We start from the raw sequence: 18520 nt of genomic DNA, 5'->3' as shown, positions 1-18520 counted from the left end.
CAGAGTCAATTAAGAAAAACAAAAACAGACAAACAAACAAACAAGACGATGACAACATAAGACTAAAGATAATCGTTGAAAATATTCAGGGAAACTTTGATGATGTAAATCCTGTCCAAAGCTTTCCTATTTTATGGTATTTACTTTGGGGACTTGTTTGTTTACGAGCCGTGTAGCAGCATTACATTGACTATAAATACACACTTCACAGAAAATGCAGAACTGTAGAAGTTACACATCAGTCCTTGGCTCCGAGGTGAAATTCAAATCTGATTATGTATCCCAGTTAAGGACCGGCCTCCTTATAATGAGCTAAGCCCCAAACATCAGCACAGTCAAAATTTGGCTCTATAGTTTGTAGCTTGACCCTAGGTAAACCTCAAACAGAATCATTTGTGGTTTAAAGCAAACAAACAAACAAAAAATCCCTTGATGTTTCTGAGTCATCACATTGCATTAGTTCAGTTTTCAAAGGTGGATTTGTCTCAGTCGGTCAGAGAGCTTTTGGCGGGATCAGTAAGTGCCTCGTGGCTCAAAGGTGATTTGGCATCAAGGACACCACTCGTACAGAGCGAAGACCTATGTGAAAACAGCCACGTGTTCGCATCACGCACAGCCTCACGTGCAAGGCTGCGGGTGGCTATTTGCAACTGCTCAGGGCCCAGCCCTAGCTCGCTGAGAACAAGGAGAGCACGTTGGACATTCCTGTGAATATTAAACATTTGCTAAAAGGGCAGGATGAAGTCTTCCCTCACACATGAGTAAAACCTCTCCGTGCCATCTCATGTTGTGCTGTACGTCTTGTCCTCCTCCTGCTGGCATTCATCCAGGACAGTGTAATTAGAGGACACATGGCGTGACAAGAGCAAACAATACGGCAAATACACACAGATCAACGGCCCCAGCTGCACAAGCGTCAGGGTCCCAGAACAAGCAAACAAAGGTGCTGAAGAAAGCCAGCAGCTCCCTGGACACTGAATGATAATGGGAAACTCTCCAAAGCAAAGACTGGGACCAAAACAGTTCACGCACTGATCGGAAAATTAGCAGGTCTCCCAAGATGCTGATCTGTATACGTGGCACCAACAGATTTGCAAATAACCCAGATAAAGAGAGCAATGGATATATGCAATGGCCTTCCACAACACAGGGGACTGCAGAAACTGGTAAGCCTAACAGGCTCTTGCCTTGTGGAAAAAGTGAAAAAAGGAAGGACTACTGGTATTACAGGCCAGGGTGCTAAGGAAACAGGAAAAGAAATAGCAGTGAACTGCTGGAACTCACTGCTGCAAGAAATAACCAGGACAAAGACTGCTGGGTCAACAGAGCACCAAACACGATGGAGGCCTGGCCCTCGTCTTGACCTGTAGCTTCTAGGTTAAAACATGTTCATGTTAAAACATGAACAACGAGGGAGGGAAATGCTGAAGGTCAACCCTACAAGGTGCCCAATGCTTTCAACAAAAGCCAGACAGTTGCACAAATTCCTTCTTATATGTTAGAAGATGCAAGAGAGAGAGAGATGTAGAGTGAGGAGAAGGGAATATGTACATTCATGAGTCAGCTAGTACTAATGTATGTTGTGGTGGCAAGAGAGTGAGAACAGGGAGAGATCAAACAAGCAGGGCTGACTATGCCTTGAGCTACACTCAAAGCCTTTCTTGAGGTTTGCTCTTTCAGTGCCATCCACAGGAGGAATTTTGGGCTTGCTCCATCGTCAGGCTGCCCTAGCCTTTGGACTAAGACAAGGCAGAGATAAACTTAGATGCTGTGTGGACAGAGCTGTCCCCTAATAAACAACACAACCAAATGATTCATTGAGATAACGTTTTACTAAAGGCGGCTGGTGACCGCTGGCTGCCTCCTTTCCCTTGTGCTCTGAAACAAGCAGACAAGGCAGGTGTGCTCTGATGTGCAAACACACACACACACAAACCCACCCGTATCTGCTTTGCTCACTGCCCCGTGCCTGTGCATCCCAGCCAGTGAGGCAATGTCGTTCTGTAGCATCACCTGAAAGACATCCCAACTCCAGTTTCTGGCCTAGGCTCACCTGTGGTGCCCAGCAGGTCCCAGGAGGACACCCAGACATTCCCTTTTCCCTCAGAGCTTCTCTGACAACCCAGCACAGCAGGAACAAAGGAAAACTGAAAGACTCACTGAAACTTGGATTTGGCGGTTTGGATGGCCTCACACAACAACCCTCAAACCTGACAGGTGCCATCACAACTTCTCCTTTTAAGAGGAAGCACAGACCGCTGCGTGTCAAAACCTCTGGGTTCACTTCCCCACTTCAGCACCAACTCGCTCTTTGGACTTGGGCATGTTAATTAACTCAAGTAAGGTTTGGTTTCCCCGTCTGCATGATGAATGCTGGCTATTCAGAGGCATTCTTACGGTCCTTCACTGCTTGCACACAGAAGACCCCAGGCTGCTTCTCTTGAGGGTAGATTTAGAGATCCCACCAGGGTCCCTATGAAAGAAGAATGAGCCACTTGAATCACACATGCCTGGAGCAAGCAGGCCTATGTGGGAAATCGGTGTGGAACAGCTCATCCACAGTAACCCCCCAGGAGAAAGGAAGGTAACACAGGGTCCAAGCTGTCAAACCAAGATGGCAAATTCTTTGGTCAGAGTGTGCTAAAGGCTGACATTAGGCCACTTAAACTAACCCACATTTTGGTTGAAAACAACTCATTGCCCATGTTCAGCTGAAGGCCGTAAGTTGCAGTCCTTAGCGTTGGTACTTTGAACTTCTTGGACAGGAGGCACAAAAGGAGCAGAAGTCATGGGTGATCACAGGTGAACAGCCAACACTGAGAACAGGGGTAGAGCTCTAGAATTGCAATTACCCCGCTGATATCTGCCTACATACATGCGCTTGCATGCGGGTATTAACATCCCACAGCAAACCCCAGACTCAACGTATGTCAGGCAGTTTCCAGGTTGCTTCCTTTTGTCAGGTAGGTTTTTATATTCATTCTTGTAGTCCCCTCATTTATGAGTCTTCCTGGTTTTCCCAGCACTCAAATCTCTTGGGCTCCTGCCAATCTAAATCTATCCAGTGGCAATCACACAGGTCTGAGGAAAACTGCACACCTTTGCCGAGGAACCACAGTCTCCTGCAATTCAAGTGAAAAAGCAGTGCTGGGGAAGAAAGGCATCTGCAGAACAGCTGAGGCAGATATGAGCTGATACGAAACCATCAGCAATAAACTCTCATCAGCAAAAGCTCAGTGTAGCTGCCTTGCTCACTGTCATCACAATGCTCTGGACCTTGTATATTGAAGCTCACACACAGATATATTCATTGCTGAGGAGTGAACAGCTGCCTCTTGTGCAGAGCGTAAGAGAAGCCGGGAAAAACCTCTTCAAGAAAAATAGGATGTGAGATACAGAGAAATCCTTCTGGAAAAAGTCAGGAGTAAGGGGCTTGGAAAGAAAGCTTAGGAGGAAACACGTATCTCTAAAAATGGCCCAAGTTTTCAATATTATTTCTGCTTTGTATCTGTGAGGATGCGTGTTCACAACCAACCCCTTCTGACACCTATCTTTGCTCTCTACCTATACTGCCAACAGTCTTTTCTGACCAGTCCCACATCACTGGTGGTGTCTGTGCACAAACAACCCCAATCAGCCACATCCCCCTCTGAAAGCTACAGCAAACCTCCCCAGAAATGGATGGGTAACCACTGTGGGGCGTCATTTACCTGAGATGTTCTGTTACTGCATTTGTCTTCCTGCTTCTTTACAAGAACTCACACATGGATACCTTGTTATATGGGAAGTAAAATCTCTGTTTGCTCAGAATCAATGTATCATGAAAGAAAGTATCGAAAAACGTTAAGGCTAATATACACCAGTCCAAGCTCTCCTACATACCAAGTATAAGGTGTGGATTGCCCCAGAGCTAACCGTAAAGTCACCGCAACACCAGAATTAGGTTCAATGTGTAATTGTTTTAGGCAGGCAAGGAGTAACAGAAGAGGCCACTCTGTGATTTACTCGGTCTCCTCGTTGTTGCTTGAGAACCCCAGACGACAAACACTACGTTAGCCTCTGATCTATACTCCCAGCTGTTATTAAACCAACACAGTTGCTCCAAAGTTAATACAGCTATACCGACATCGCTCTGGTCCAATATACGTATCAAAAAATGGTAAGCTGTACATTACAACTCAAGTGCCTTCACAGGATAGATCAAACTCACTGCTAAAATATCATTCCATACATATTACATATTCTGTGTATGGGCTTCATATATGTGTTGTCATATCTGCTGCAGCTTTTTTGGATGTTTGCATGTTTCCATTCCTAGCTTCTCGTCTCATAAACTCCCAACAGCTGGAATTACTGTATGGAGATAGCCTGACTGCAGCTGCAAAACAGATCCTCTCATAAATGAGTTTGTTTTACAGCCTTCTAAAACCGAATGGGGCATAACATGGCCACCAAATGTCAGATGAACCATCCCGGATTGAACACCAAAGGAAACTGGTTGAACAATCCTGAACACTGGGCAACAAACATTTATCCTCTGCCTCATTTCCCACATTCTTTGCATCTGGTTCACCATAAAACATGCAGATGCTTCAGTAACAGAAAAGCCCAGAATGCTAATAGTCATGCCTGGTCTCACTGGGAAAGCCCCATGCTTGTCAACAAAACAAAACAGGGACTTATGCCATGGCAAGGCATTGTCTATTCCTTCTCTAAGCACACACTCAGCAGATGAGAGAGTGACCCACATTCACCCTAAATCCCACCAAAGCCCTTAGACCCAGACAAGGTCAGAACACTGCATCGTTCCTCAAGGCTCGCATGTATATACCTCACTATCCTAAAGCTACCTCATCCTTAAAACCACATGACTTGGTTAATTAATTCATTCTCCACCTCTGAGGCAACCTTTTTATCTCCTTAGCACAGGTACCTAGCTATCCCTCTGTCACTGCATCAAGATGCAGACCAATGGAGGAGAAAGCCATGCGGCTGCTACCCTTGTGTGCCTGGCTGAGTTATTTTCTCCCTCCGCGAGTATGGGGAAATATCCATAAAAGCAGGATATTGCTGTACGCCTTTCAGAGGCCTTGTGAAGAATTTAGTTAAGATTCATAAGAGCGCTCTGAAAATATAAAACAGTACGTAAATGCTAAAAGTTAACTGTTTTTAATAGCCACAGATTTAAGAGAGGTCTTTTCTTCGTTTCCATACAAAGGTGCAGAAATATCCTTCATTGCAAATAACCACTGTGCCTGCTGTGAGAGGCCCTGCACATGATTTCAATTGCCTTTCACATAGAAAATAGGAATAATACTTTGCATTTATAGACTTTAAAACTACTTTGCAGACAATCAAGTCTCAAAAACCCCACTGTGATACAGGAGGCAAACATTATATCCACTTTACAGAGGAAACTAAGAGGGGAAAAAGGTTAAACTACCTAGCCTAGAGCCAGAAAGGAGACATTTGAGAAATCAGGCATGCTAGCAAGGCCTATCTAGACCCACACTTGCTCTTCTTAGTAAACAGTTAACTCTTCTGCTCCCAAACTTCTACACAGCAGGGCGCACACACTACATAGCAAGAGTGGCCACAGCATTTATCTGTATTACCAGCATATTTCATCTTCTATAGATACTTCTGTTGACCACAGAGAGTGCCTAGAATTGTGTGAGGCTGCTTATTCCATTTTCTAGCATGTGTGGCAGTAGAAAAGTTGTTGACAACTAAAAGTTAACCAAACATTTATTTTTAGAACCTAAGTCCGACGTTACAGTGTCTGGACTCATAACTACCCATTTCTCTGACATTAAGCTGAGCTACCACATGAGAAAATTGCTAGAATGATAGTATTTCCAGGGCATACTGAGTCACTGTCCAACATCTAAAATGGGAAATAAAATAATTTCTCAGAAACTGTCAGCACAGTGGGAGGCAAAGTTTGCAGGAACTCAGCTTGTGTAGAAAAATTCACGTTTCTACTCTAAAATAGGTCCCTCAGCACTAAACACACTTTTTAAAAATTTTCTGATGATAGAAAACCAATTAGGTCCCATGGTATTGATTTCTTGGCATTATCTAGTATTTAGAACAATTATTAAGCAACACTAGCAAAATTATAATGGTAATAACCAGGAAGCAGCAGCAGCAGCACTGTGTAGACTCAGAAGCACGTATCATTTTTTCCTTTGATGTGATGCATCTTAGTGATGTCCCATGGTCCCTGGCTGGAGGCGCTCTCTGTCCAGTCCCTGGAGAAAGATGCTCATGAATCTCGTCCCCCCTACAGCAGGAATTCCCAGCCCAAGTGAGACCACCTCGGCTTGCCTCCTCAACGGCTCATGGGGAATGCTAATGTGAAAGGGTAGGAAAGTCCCTAGGGCAGTGGTTTTCTGCCTCTTTTAATTTGCATACCATTTCATATTTCTCCCTTGGACATGCAAGTCCCCACATAATGAATTTAGGCTTCCGACAACAGGCTTTCATAGGTCAGGGGGAAGTACATCTCAGAAGTGATTTGCTGACACTTGGGATTTGCAAGGTGAAAGCCACTGATCTACTGTACAAGTACAGGATAGCCTGTCGTGGAGAGAAGCAGCTGTCTATGGTCCCACAGTTAATGATTAACTCCTAAATGGAAGCAGAAGGGCTGATGAGGGTTTACAACTACATGTCCTTTGTATCCTTTTTAAAAGTAGAAACAGATGTTTCCAACCACCACAAACCTCCATTCCACAAATCTCTTGCTCCAGCTGTTACCTTGGGGCAGTGACTTCCAAAAGCTGAATTAACAAACAAATTAATTATTTTGCTGAAAGGTTCAGAAGAGTCTGGAGCAGAGAGTCAGAGGTTGAACGCATTCCCTCACAGAGCAGCACGTCTCCTGCCTGCTCAGAAGGCAGGAGACAGCATGGGAAAACCCTGTCCTGACACTGCTTTTTCTGCTGGTAATCAGGGTCTTCAAGACTGCCAGTTCAACTGGAGAAGAGCCCTGGAAAGTCTTCTGCTTCGTCAGTGACATGGTCTCAAGTACAAACCCCATCTCATCTGTCGAAGTACACAGTCTGGATGCTTTTGCTAGCATTAATTTAAATTTCTAATCAAACACCAGACCCTACCAACTTGTGTAATGATGATGAAGTTAATTTTATCTGAGACATTTGGGTTTCCCCTCCCTCTTTTCTCTCCCACTTTAAATTGATGCCACCTTGATTTAAAAAAAAAAAAAAAAAAAAAGGAGGGGGGCTTTTTTGAGTGCTTCCTGCAGATATGCGTTTGTATGCATTTTCCATCTTTTAACTAACAAACAGGAGGAAAAAAAAGTTAATTTTGCTAGCAGCCTGCTGTGTTATAAATAAAAATAATAGGTACATTCACAGATTTTGAACTTTTTACAGCCACTGCTGCAAAAAGCAATTTTAATTTATAACCACGGAGTCTTGCAAAACATATAACGAAGACATAATAAAATGGAATGTTTATCCTGTGGCTCCCATTAGACCTCTTCCGTTCGATGGTTGTAACTAATGACTTGTTTTTCCACTTTTGTATTGGAAGCCTTATTATTGGGCTGCACAGAGCATACCTTACTTGATTTCCCTAGCAATGCCTGCATCTCTTGCTGAAGCCTGCAATTAGATGTTTATGAAATAATATTAAAAAGCTGCATAATCTTGTCTGTGGTCAAAAATTAAACAACAACAAAAAAAAGCCAGCAACAAACCAGCCCTGTTTGTATAATATTATACTGAGTACAATAGACTAATGTTCACTCCAGTGCATGTGTCCTTTTGACTAACCACTTCTATCTGACAACCTTTTTTTGGCAACAGAACACATTGTACTTTTTGGATAATTGACTGTGGAATATAATGTTGTTTATTCAAAAGCGGGTCACACAGAACTGAGCTTCCAGTTGTCTTTATCGTTTTACCTTTCATATCTTCATGCTGTTTAAATTTATGCTGAATTTCTTTTAATTACACATATGGTTCTAATTGCTGTGCTGTATTTATTCACCAGAAGGTGACCTGTTGATGAAAGAGTAAAGAAAGATGGGCGGGAAGCTGAATTCAGATTTGGAAACTATATTTGGACATATTTATTGGTGAGCAGTCTCACAAAGAAACAAACACAAGCACATGTGCTTCCAACACCCTCTGTTATCTACAGGGCGATGTCTGCCTGCAATACAACTGTGTTGTTTCTTCCTACTTAAAATCTACTAGAAAGACTCATCCACCACTTGCTCAGTGATACAGAAATTCAGCAGCAGGAAAAGCCCCAATTTTAAGCTTAAGTCTTGGGGGACAAGCACCCTCAGGGAAAATGATGTGGAAACACATAGAAGTCATGAAAAATCCAGATGATGGGAAATGCAGTTAAAGAAATGACTTCAGGAGAAAGTTTTAACTGAAATATTCAAATGAGGCCATGCAAGAATTGATGGGTTTCTAAAGCATGTTCTTGGTATGCAGTCTAGGGGAAGAGAGGTCACACATAAGTGTTGCTTAACAGGAGGGAGAAAGGACTTTGATGTGGCAAAGGAAACAGAAGAGCCTTCTAACACAAGCTGGAGAAGGAGGTGCAGGGCACCTCTCTGACACTGATCATCAGACCAGGGGAACACAATAGTCACCTGGGACTTTAAGTCTGCAAGATACTCATGAAACTGAGGTTTACAAGAGTACAAATGTTGCAGGGCACTTCTTCATGGAGACTTCTTCTGTCATCTGACTTACACCGAAAAATAAACCCCAACGGGCTTCCTTGTGACAGCCCAGAAGGAATCCATCAGTGGCATATACACAGCAGGAGCTTCCTTGGCCACTTACACATTTTTTTCCCCTGAAAAAGCCATGAGTTTTCACTTCAAGCTCTCTCACAGCAACAGCAGAAAAGAAGGTGATTCATTTAATGAGCGACCAGCTCTCACAAAGCTGGAGGAAACCCCTGAAAAAAATATCCTTCAGGTGCTGGTAAAACAGAGTCTAACTAGGCAATAACAGGATGAAAATTATTATAGCTAATCTGCTCTATTATAGCTCAGGTGTGGTTCCATTTTACTGATGACTAAAGTAATCCTAATACGTCAGTTTAAGTTACTGCCAATTTATTTGAGGAAATTTTGTTTGTTTGTTTAGAAAAAGATTTAATTGGGGGGGGGGGGTGAGTGATACTGACAGTAATAATAATTCCTCTGTCTGTGCTGGTGCTAAACCACACTGTGGAAAATCCTTGCTAATGCTAGACTGATCAGCTAACACACAGCAGCTCTGCTCTTCTAATTTGTTTTATGTAGCTGACTTTAGACGACACATTTCAATCTGGACTATTTTGAGAATCATGTAAAACTAAGTTACTGCCCTATTAGTGTGGATAAAGAGGCAAACGAATACTACTCTGCTACAAGCAAGACACAGTTCATCTGATATTTTTTCAAGCAGAGAGAATACACTGCGTCTGGAACAAAGAAGAAAATGTGATTGGAAAGTTTAGAGCCCTTAAATTAATTCCCTAGACAAAAAGTTGAGGCACCATATTCATAATATCATGTTATGTAACTTGTTCTGGAGCCAGGCAGCTACTAAGTGAACTAGTATGAGTTATAAAAACAAAATATTGTTGTGAAAACAAATTTACAGCTTTATAATTCACTATTATTTTCATTTAAGAACAAAACTGTCAGTATAATTGCAGATTCTGTTTGCCTTGCAGGAGTTCTTTCAGCTTGTGTGATAGGAAACCTCCTCTTTTTTTTTTTTTTTTAACTTTTTTTTTCTCCAAAGGCTGCTATTTAATTTACTATATTGTGTTTCTTTATAGTTATTCAGAGGTAAATCGTAACAGGAAGCCCATTATGCAGGGGCCTAAGTCAGTTTAGTACCAGAACATTTATGATCAGGAAATGTAACCATATATTACCAACTATTTCTTACCATTACTCTTGGAGGAAAAAATACGATATCAGCAGCCATTATGGACTACCTTCTACTCTTTATAACTGAACATCTATTTTAGGTGGGATTCTACATGGCTTGCACTGCTCACTATGCACCATAACCATTTTCTAACTTGCCTGCTCATAGAAATACTAGGCTCAAGTGTGAAGTTGTGGACAGCTATGCCTATCAATGGAGAAATGAATCATCTTTTAAATTGTGCACAGCTCCCTACACAAAGTGGTGCTTTAGTAATGAACCATTACTGTAATATGTGTACATGTGCTATTAAGAACTGGATTAAGACCACAAATATGCTTCACACAGGTCAGTGGGAAAATCACCCAAACGTAGGGCAATCCACTCCAAATGACTTGACCAAAGCATCACATCACCCAAAGCACCACTATGATGTAAGCAGTTCCTTGTCTTAATACTAGCATTACCATCGGGTCATAAGCCCAAATAGTTTCACACCGACAGGACAGCCAGAGCCCTTCTCACCTCAAACAGAACAGCTATCCAACGACACCAAGATGCTCCATGTCTCCTCGTTCTCCCCAGCTTGGGCAAGTTTCCCTACCCATTCATGTCCTAGCTTCATTGCAATAAACTTGACGATGGCACAGAGGTTATTTGATAGAAGAACAGCTTCACCATGTGCTCTGGTGCCTTGGCTTTGGAAGAATTACAGTGTGCTTGCACTCCAGTGTATTTTAAAATGGAAGGAAACAGCTCCTCCAGTAATCAGCAGCAGCATCACACGCAACAGCCAGAGTATGCCTGCCAACTAATTAAGTGGCACTCACTTTTATGGGTGCTGCTGTTTGAACTGAAAGCTGTAAACCGGTAGCAAGGCCAACTGTCCTTGCCTCATCGTGCTACAGACCAGACTGCCCATTAGAGACCTGAGCTCAGCCGGCCCCAGGGTTCAGGCAAGCACCATTGCTCGAAAACCAGCCAGCCTCCCCATCAGGTGTTCCTTTCCACCTATAGGTAAATGCACGCTCACTACATTTCATGGCCTCAGATACAAAATCCTTATCTGTTAGACTGTAACATGATCTGGCAGTATCTGTCAAGGTAGACACTTGGTTATCAAGAGTTAAACAGCACAGAAACAGAGCCCTTAATTAACTTCAAGGTTGCCCCATGCCTTATCATGTATGGAGGCATTGTCCTCAGCTTATTTTAAGAAGGAGCAAGAAAGAACATCCAGGTATTATGCCAAAAGCCTCTTTCTCAATTATTCCTCTTATATTACTAACCCATTGTGGCTGACTAAAGGCTAAAGCTGCAAAAGCTGCATCCTGAAGCTGTAAATTTAAGTTGGTTTCTCAGTATGTGCTGACCTGACTTACTCCTGTAACTGCAGGCTCCCTGTTATCTTTAACTTTAAGGTAATTGTTTGGCAACTCGTTGTTTCTCTATTTCAGGAAAGCAACTCAAATATATGATTCCTAAGAGACAAATCTGATTAATTGCTCTGTCATCAGCTGGTTCCTGCTAGTATATGGAGTGCTTAAATAATAAAAATATAATACAAAGAACAAACAGTAAAGTTCTGAAACGAAAATGTCAAACACATTTCAAGCCAAGAATTGGGCTCTTTCAAAAGTTTAGGGTATAAACCAGACTGTGTCAGATTCCGGCAGTCAGGATAAGCATGCCATTCTGAAAACACCTCTTTGCACCTCTTGCCAGCACCTTTTCACCCCAAAATCCTGAAGAAATCCACAAAGATTTTGATGCAGACATTTGTAATACCTTGAAGAGGAAAACATCATTCTCAATGCTACAGAGTACCACCAAGTCCTAACTCTGAGCTTCTCATCTCATTGTTAGACACCACTGCCTTCTTCCCCTCCTCCTCGTTTTAACAGAAGCAACAGCATTTAATTTAATCCACCCAGAAGCAATGACAGAGTCAGCAGCTGATATACAGCTACTACTGGTTAGAACTTGGAATTACTGTTTCGTGAAGCATGTCAACATTTTGACATTTGTTGCTATTCTCAGGGTGGAAAGGAACTGCATATTCATCTGGAAATTTTGAAATGTCACATTGAAATCACAAATTCAACTCTGAATTTTGGAATTTCACCTTTTATTTCGTTTTACGTTAGCTTTCTGTCTTCTTTAATTCATTAAATGCCAAAGTATAATATTTTAAATAAGCCTTTTTCATTTTACTTGGTTTTCCTTTATTTTAGCATTTTAAAACTATGGGAAGCAACTGTCTCACACTGACAGAAAACCAACTTCAATCATCATTTTACACCATTTCTGAATCCCACCCAGTGGAAGTTTTCGATACATGACTTCTGGGAAGAGGACACTTGGGTGGAGATACGAGATTCTAGGGGAGAAGACACTCAGGGGGAGGCAGACAGTGTACAGCAAGCTGCCTGCCTTTCTCCGCAAGCAAAAAGCGATGCTAAGAAAGAATATATCCCTGTGACAGCAGGAGGGAATCTGGCAGATTGCATTTATTCATCTGCAGAGAACAAAAAATTCCTAGTCACTAGATTAACAGCAAACAGCAAGAGCATTAGTCTCAGTTCAAACACAAGCGCCGGAGGTATCTACTTTATGTGAGTGATGGCAGACTGTAAAAATTATTAAACCAGTACAAGAGAAGTGTATCAGTCATAGCAAAGAACACTGGTGAGCAGATGTTTCTGAGGCAAAGATGAAACTTCCAAGCGAATGTCTCCATCACAGGTATTAAATCAGTGGAAAAACTGACAAAACCTGTGTAAAATGAGAAAACAGCGAGCCGTCACAGTCCCCTTTTGGGCACTGCAAGTTTCATAAGACCGTGTCGATGCTGGTTGCAGCAGGCAGCAAAGAAACACCACCTCCGGCAGTGCGGAAACGATGCGGTGGTTGAGGTCTGCTAATCACGAGCGGCCACCACCACCTAAACCATGACAAAAGCATAAGCTGCCTCCTTAATTTTACCTCCTGATTTCCAGTTGTCTCCTCTCTTAATCTCCACAGTGCTCACCTAGAACAGTGCACAACACTGAAAGGCTGTCTGAAGAGGAGGTCATGGTCCATATGCACCGATGCCTGTACATATGTAAATGGGGACAATGGGACTCGTGGCTGGTGTGGACTAAGCACGTTAGGAAACTTGTACGCTTGTGCCATTTTAGTGAAAACAGACACAGCTACCAAAGGGACACTGCTCCCCTACTCCTTCCAGCAAATCTGCAGCAAAGGAGCATGAATTTGGATGCTATATTAAATCAGAGCTACAAGACACTTCTGTCCTCCCCAAATCGGCAGATCGCTCTCAAGAGATCAATGTTTTTGTTAAAATTTCCACCATTCTGGACCAAAACCACAAGCTGTCTCCAGTGATTTCAGTGGCACCCAGTCTGGATGCCGAAAATGTGCAGGTTCCTTTGGGAGGGAATGTGGTTCCCCAGGCCTAGGAGTAGATTCAGAAAGAGGAAGGAGAATACAAGGGATCTGAGACCTAAGAAGTGCAGACCTCCCAGGTGTCTGCAGTGGTCACCCCTCAAATACACCAGGAGCCACATGAGGTCCCTGAAAGTTCCACAAAGCCACCTGGGAGACAGGCAATAGTGTCTCAAAACCACTCAAACATGACCAAAAACAGTGAAAGGACCTAGACCTAATTGGAAATATGAGAGCTCGACAAGGGTATTTGGTGTCTTAACCAGTCCAGCACAGAAACATTTGATGATAGCTGCACTAATCACTGGTGGTAGTTTCATCAACTCTGTTCTGGCTACAGGGCAAACTTGCAGGAATTCTCCATGTCAGAAACTGACTTTGCCATTTTTGTTTTCTACTGTGGACATCTTGGTGCCAGAAATCAGCATACCTATGAGTCACCCTGGTCTTGTGCTCTCTGGCCTTTGGGAGGGGAGAAGTTAAGAGAGAGGCTTCAGACATTGACTTGGTCTGAGCAGGCACAGCACCGCTGGCAAAAAACACAAGAGACGCCAGTTGTGCTACATGTTTCTGTGATGGTCTCATGACAACTCCACTGCTGCTCCTACAGAAATCCCCACCATCTACCACCCAGAGGAGAAAGCTCCTGTGGTTTTTGGCCAGGAGTGCCCTGAAGCACATGAAGGTTTAAATGAGGGCATGTACTCCACCAGTTCATTTCCTAACTAGGACTTGGGCATTAATGCTAGACGGGGTGCTACAGAAGACTAAAATGCACAGAGGTTTCACATGCATGACGCTCACTTCCATAACTGGCCCAAGGACAGAATGCAACACAGTGTTGTGTGTGAGTAAAACTCATTGTTCTCAGTGGGCTTTAAGAACCAGTACAGATTATTTGCTGTTCCCATACCGATCCAGATTTATTTTGGATCAGCAGCGACTTCAACACGATTAGTACACAGCAAAAAACACAGAGCCACAGTACCGTGAACCTCTTTCTAGCCAGAATGCAAAATATAAACATCTTTTTTTTTTTTTTTTAACCCATTAAAAACCCTAAACAAATTTAATGAAAAATTTTACCTCTCTCAGTGATGGATCATGGTATGCACTAGAACTAAGGACCATGAACTTCTAATCTGAGATGGAGTTTTTACAACATCCTTAATATTTTGCACACAAAGTGTGGTCAAAATTAAGAATGCACTTTTTTGAATACATTTAGAAATTGTTTTATATTTTAAGATCATTCCCTTGGAAGAAGAAAAATTCCTAAAGGTCTTCTTGCATTTTATGTGTTATATATTAATGCCTGCTTCTTACCCTGGCTTCTCAAATCAATTTCCTTAACTGAAAGGCCTCAAATCAACCTTGAAAACGCAAAACAACAAAATGCAGAAGCCAGTTGCGTGTAGGAAAATACGTTAAAATTCACATTGTAGCCAACAAGTCAAATTACAGTGACAATTCTCCCTATCAGATACCTGGCTCTAACATAGCCTTCTTTTTTTTCTTTCTAAATAAAATGATTCCAAAGTTGATTTTATGAATGAGTTAGTCTGCAAAGGAAGAGAACAGAAGAAAACTGGACAACACTACTTCATTGGCAAAGCATACAGTGTTTTATTACTGAGCATTTCCTGTTAGACTGTAAGATCACCTTCAGTTCTTCACCAATTAAACTACATATGTTACAAAGCAGCAACCAAGCAGAGTCTGCCGCCAATATGTCAGAGAACAGTTCCATGTTCAAAAGTGAAATAGGTAATAATGCAGATACTTAGCAAGCTTGAAGAGAATGAAAGTTCTGGAGGGATTTATCACCAAGCAGATAATAGTCTATTTGGCAGAAGAACTGAAATTATTTTTGTAGAGATATATATGAAGTATTTCTGCATGTGTATTTGCAAATGCCACGTGCACACACACAAACATATATATAGAAATATATATATATATGCACACATGAAACCCCAAACTTGAGCTAAATTAAATTGTCCCTCCAGCTTTGTAATGCAAATGAGACTAACAGGCTTGCGCTGTTTGTGGTTCGAGATGATTTGCGTTTCCATAGAGATGCTGACTGAACTAAAGTTTTTAAATTTTTTATATATATAAGCCTACTTGTATCTATAAAAGTCTAAATGTGGATTTGCTGTACCTCAGCACTTCCTCAGTGACTCCACTGGAATCACAGCAATTTACACGAGTTAAGGCTATGTGCAAATTTTGTGTCTTTCACTACTTTCCAATCTGAGCTCTATACCAAGTACCTGCAGAGTTGAGAGTTTATTACTTCTTTCCGCACTCCTAGCTTCTTGGTAAGGAAGGGGAAGAAAAGAGAAAAAGCAGTTTCTTAGCTGCTAGTAGATAATATTTCAGTGACTTTTGTAATTTATTGCCCTCTCTAAACTGTCTGGAGAAGCAGCTTTGCCCTCAAAAGTTCCCACTGTCAGGAAATGTGGAATTCAGGGAAAACAGTCTGTGTGCTTCTAGTGAAGGAAATGCCAGAAGGACAGACTTTCTCTTATGTGTCAGAAGCTTTTTCCCCTTTCTCTGTGAGCACTGAAAAGCTGGAGAGCAGGGACATGCTGAGACAAGCCTGGGTGGGCCTGGGCAACGATGGGTTCACCGCCTCCCCGACCGGGCTTGGCCATCTTCACCCTTTGGTGAAGCCTAAGCCCGTCATACACTACGAGGACCCCACAAAGCTAAAGCTCCTGTCCCACCCCAGAGCCACATTAGAGACGGCCACCAGCAGAAGCAACAAAAGCAAGCCAGGGTGAAAGTTTGGGCAGAGAAACCAGGCAGACCAGCTTAACTTTCTATCTCAAATTGGCTTCGCTTTATGAGGTCTGGGCATTGGTTCAAGTGGATGGAGGCCACTCGCTGTACCATCACCTGAGAGGAAAATCAGAGCTGAGCTCTGTGGGAACTCATTTCCATGTGGTTTCAGCGATAAGTGATTTTTGAACAGCAACACGCCAGAGGTCAACCTCCGCAATCGCTCTGAACCACAATCAAAACCAGCCTCTTGTGTACCTCCTATCTGCCTGAGGAAGGATTTGTCCGGTGAACCAGAGGTGTCTGCAAGCACACGGAGCAGAAGCTCACACCCAACCTCTCATTTCATCTTGGGAAGGCCCGGAAGGGAAGACCCACGTTCAGCAAAGCCGTACGGAGGTACGGCCAGCGAGCTCCTTGGGTAACGTCATGTCAGAGGGACGAAACCTCCCTCCTGCCCGCAGGGTGACACCACACCTCTGCACGTGACACCGTCTCGCCCTTCGAGGCTGACAGCATTTCTAAGCCCCGACAAAAGCCTCTTTTCAAACCAGACGAGAGCTCTCTACTTCCAGCTTTTAAGAAGCCATATGGAGGGAGACTTGCCCCAAGTCCCCACAGCCACCATTTAACCCCCCCACGCCGCCTTTCAGGAAGGGTCCCAGGACATGTTCAGCCGTGCGGCTCTCCGCTCCCCTGGGATGCCAGCAAGCACCCGCATCTCCTACCTTTTGCTGCATGGCGGGCGGCTGCGGGGCCAGCACTGGGTCAGTGATGTAGGTCTTCTTCGTGCCAGATGGCTGGTAGAGGCCAGGAGGAGCCTGGCCCACGGTGTTACTGGCAGGATACGCTGGCTCGGCCTTCCAGGTGCTCTGTGGCACATAGGGTGCTTCGGAGCCGTTCCTCCCCCCGTACCCCCCATAGTAGGGGTCCTGGTAGCGGCCCTGTGGAGGTGCATAGCCGTAGGCGGGCTCCGAGGGCCGGGTGGGCGGCGGGGCGTAGCCGTAGTCGGGCCCGCGGGGCTGTGGAGGGCCGTACTGCGGGGCACCGGGCGGGCGGGCCGGCGGGGGAGCGTAGGGCTGGCCGGGCCCGAGGCTGCCGTAGTGCGCGGGCTGTGGGCCGGGCGGCTGGTAGTGCGGGCTGGGCTGCGCCGTCCTCACCTGGACGTTGAAGGCCGGGCGGCTCGGAGTGGAGGCCGTGGCGTAGGAGGCAGGCACTGGCTGCGGCTTCAGGGTGCCGACGGGAGTCACCGGGATGGGCGCCGGCTGCCCCGGGCCCTTAGCAGTGGACTTCTTGGTGGCGGTGAGGGGAGGCTGGTTGGGGATAATCATCCGCTTGTGGCTGGTGACGGGGGTGGACACGGATGGGGTGGTGGCAGCAGAGCTGCTCGAGGTCCCAGAGCCCTAGGGAGCAAGGAGAGAGAACTGCAATGTCAGCAGGCATCAGCCCGAGCAGTGAGGGGTTAAGTGGAAATGGGGGTTTTACAGTAACATCTGCACAGCAACTCAAACTGCTTAGGAAAGCAGGAATGTACCTGAGACCACACGGTATAAAATGGTAATAGCAACCTTTCCCTGCTCTGACAGAACAGGGACGGCACCACGGCAGCCGAGCAGAACTGCCGCGCACGCCATTTCGTCTCTCCTTGGAGTTTTCTCCTCCGCCTCAAAACAAACAAACAAACTAAAAAGTGATAAACGCAAGATAAAGGGAGACTTGCTGGAGAATAATTAGGAGAAAACCCATGCATTCCTGTGAAAATGGAGAGTGTTTTGAAAAAGAGAAAAAATGAGATTACAGTCTCTACGGAGACACGGAATTCCTTGGGTTCCTAGAGCACTTGTAGGGTACTGCCCCCTATTAGGGAGCTCCTTTAAGAACACAGGAGGCAGCAGAATGCGATGGCCTAAAAGCAGCTCCCAAACCATAAGAATTAACTTAGATCAAAGCAAAATACAGAGGTGTCCCTGTCCCTGGCTCTGCTCCTAAGCACTTCTGGTTGAAAGCCTGGAGTGACCCCAGAGAAGGCAAATGTTACCCATGGCTCATTAAAGGGCAGAAAGCAGGCCAGGATTCCTGAGCTTCAGAAGTCAGCTCCTGCCACGGAGCCATGTAACCCTGCACCGGCGCCCCGGGCACAGCAGTGCTTGGGCAGCCAGGGAAGAGGTTCACAGCAAGTGCCGCCGCTTCCTGCGATTTGGCCACCCAATGAAGATTTAGTGCAGTGACACTGTCCTAATAGGCATCATACATCCTTCTGTCTAACATACTTGTTTTTCTGGCTTATCTCTTATTTAAATCCCATGTCCAAAAACACTGGTGTGAAAGGACATCTTTGTTAAAGAGCTAACAATGGGAAA

At 44.2% G+C, this 18520-nt stretch overlaps 1 protein-coding gene across 11 annotated transcripts in view; it reads right to left on the bottom strand.

Moving 5' to 3' along the window:
* Positions 1-18520, bottom strand: part of LPP (LIM domain containing preferred translocation partner in lipoma) — a 353105-nt gene that overhangs the window by 114170 nt on the left and 220415 nt on the right. For all 11 annotated transcript variants that reach the window (XR_015700425.1, XM_087739193.1, XM_087739197.1 and 8 more), the window contains one exon: positions 16889-17563. Coding sequence is in view for 10 of the 11 variants with exons in the window: in XM_087739193.1 (XP_087595319.1) it covers positions 16889-17563 (675 nt within the window). In the remaining variant the exon portion in view is untranslated. The remainder of the gene's footprint in view (positions 1-16888; positions 17564-18520) is intronic.

The sequence above is a fragment of the Nipponia nippon genome, unplaced genomic scaffold (assembly GCF_047370975.1).
Source record: "Nipponia nippon isolate SJK-2023a ecotype South Korea unplaced genomic scaffold, ASM4737097v1 scaffold_7, whole genome shotgun sequence".
In the NCBI taxonomy this organism is placed as follows: Eukaryota; Metazoa; Chordata; class Aves; order Pelecaniformes; family Threskiornithidae; genus Nipponia; species Nipponia nippon.
Note: the sequence above shows the minus strand (reverse complement) of the source record. Positions and strands in the feature narration are given on the sequence as shown.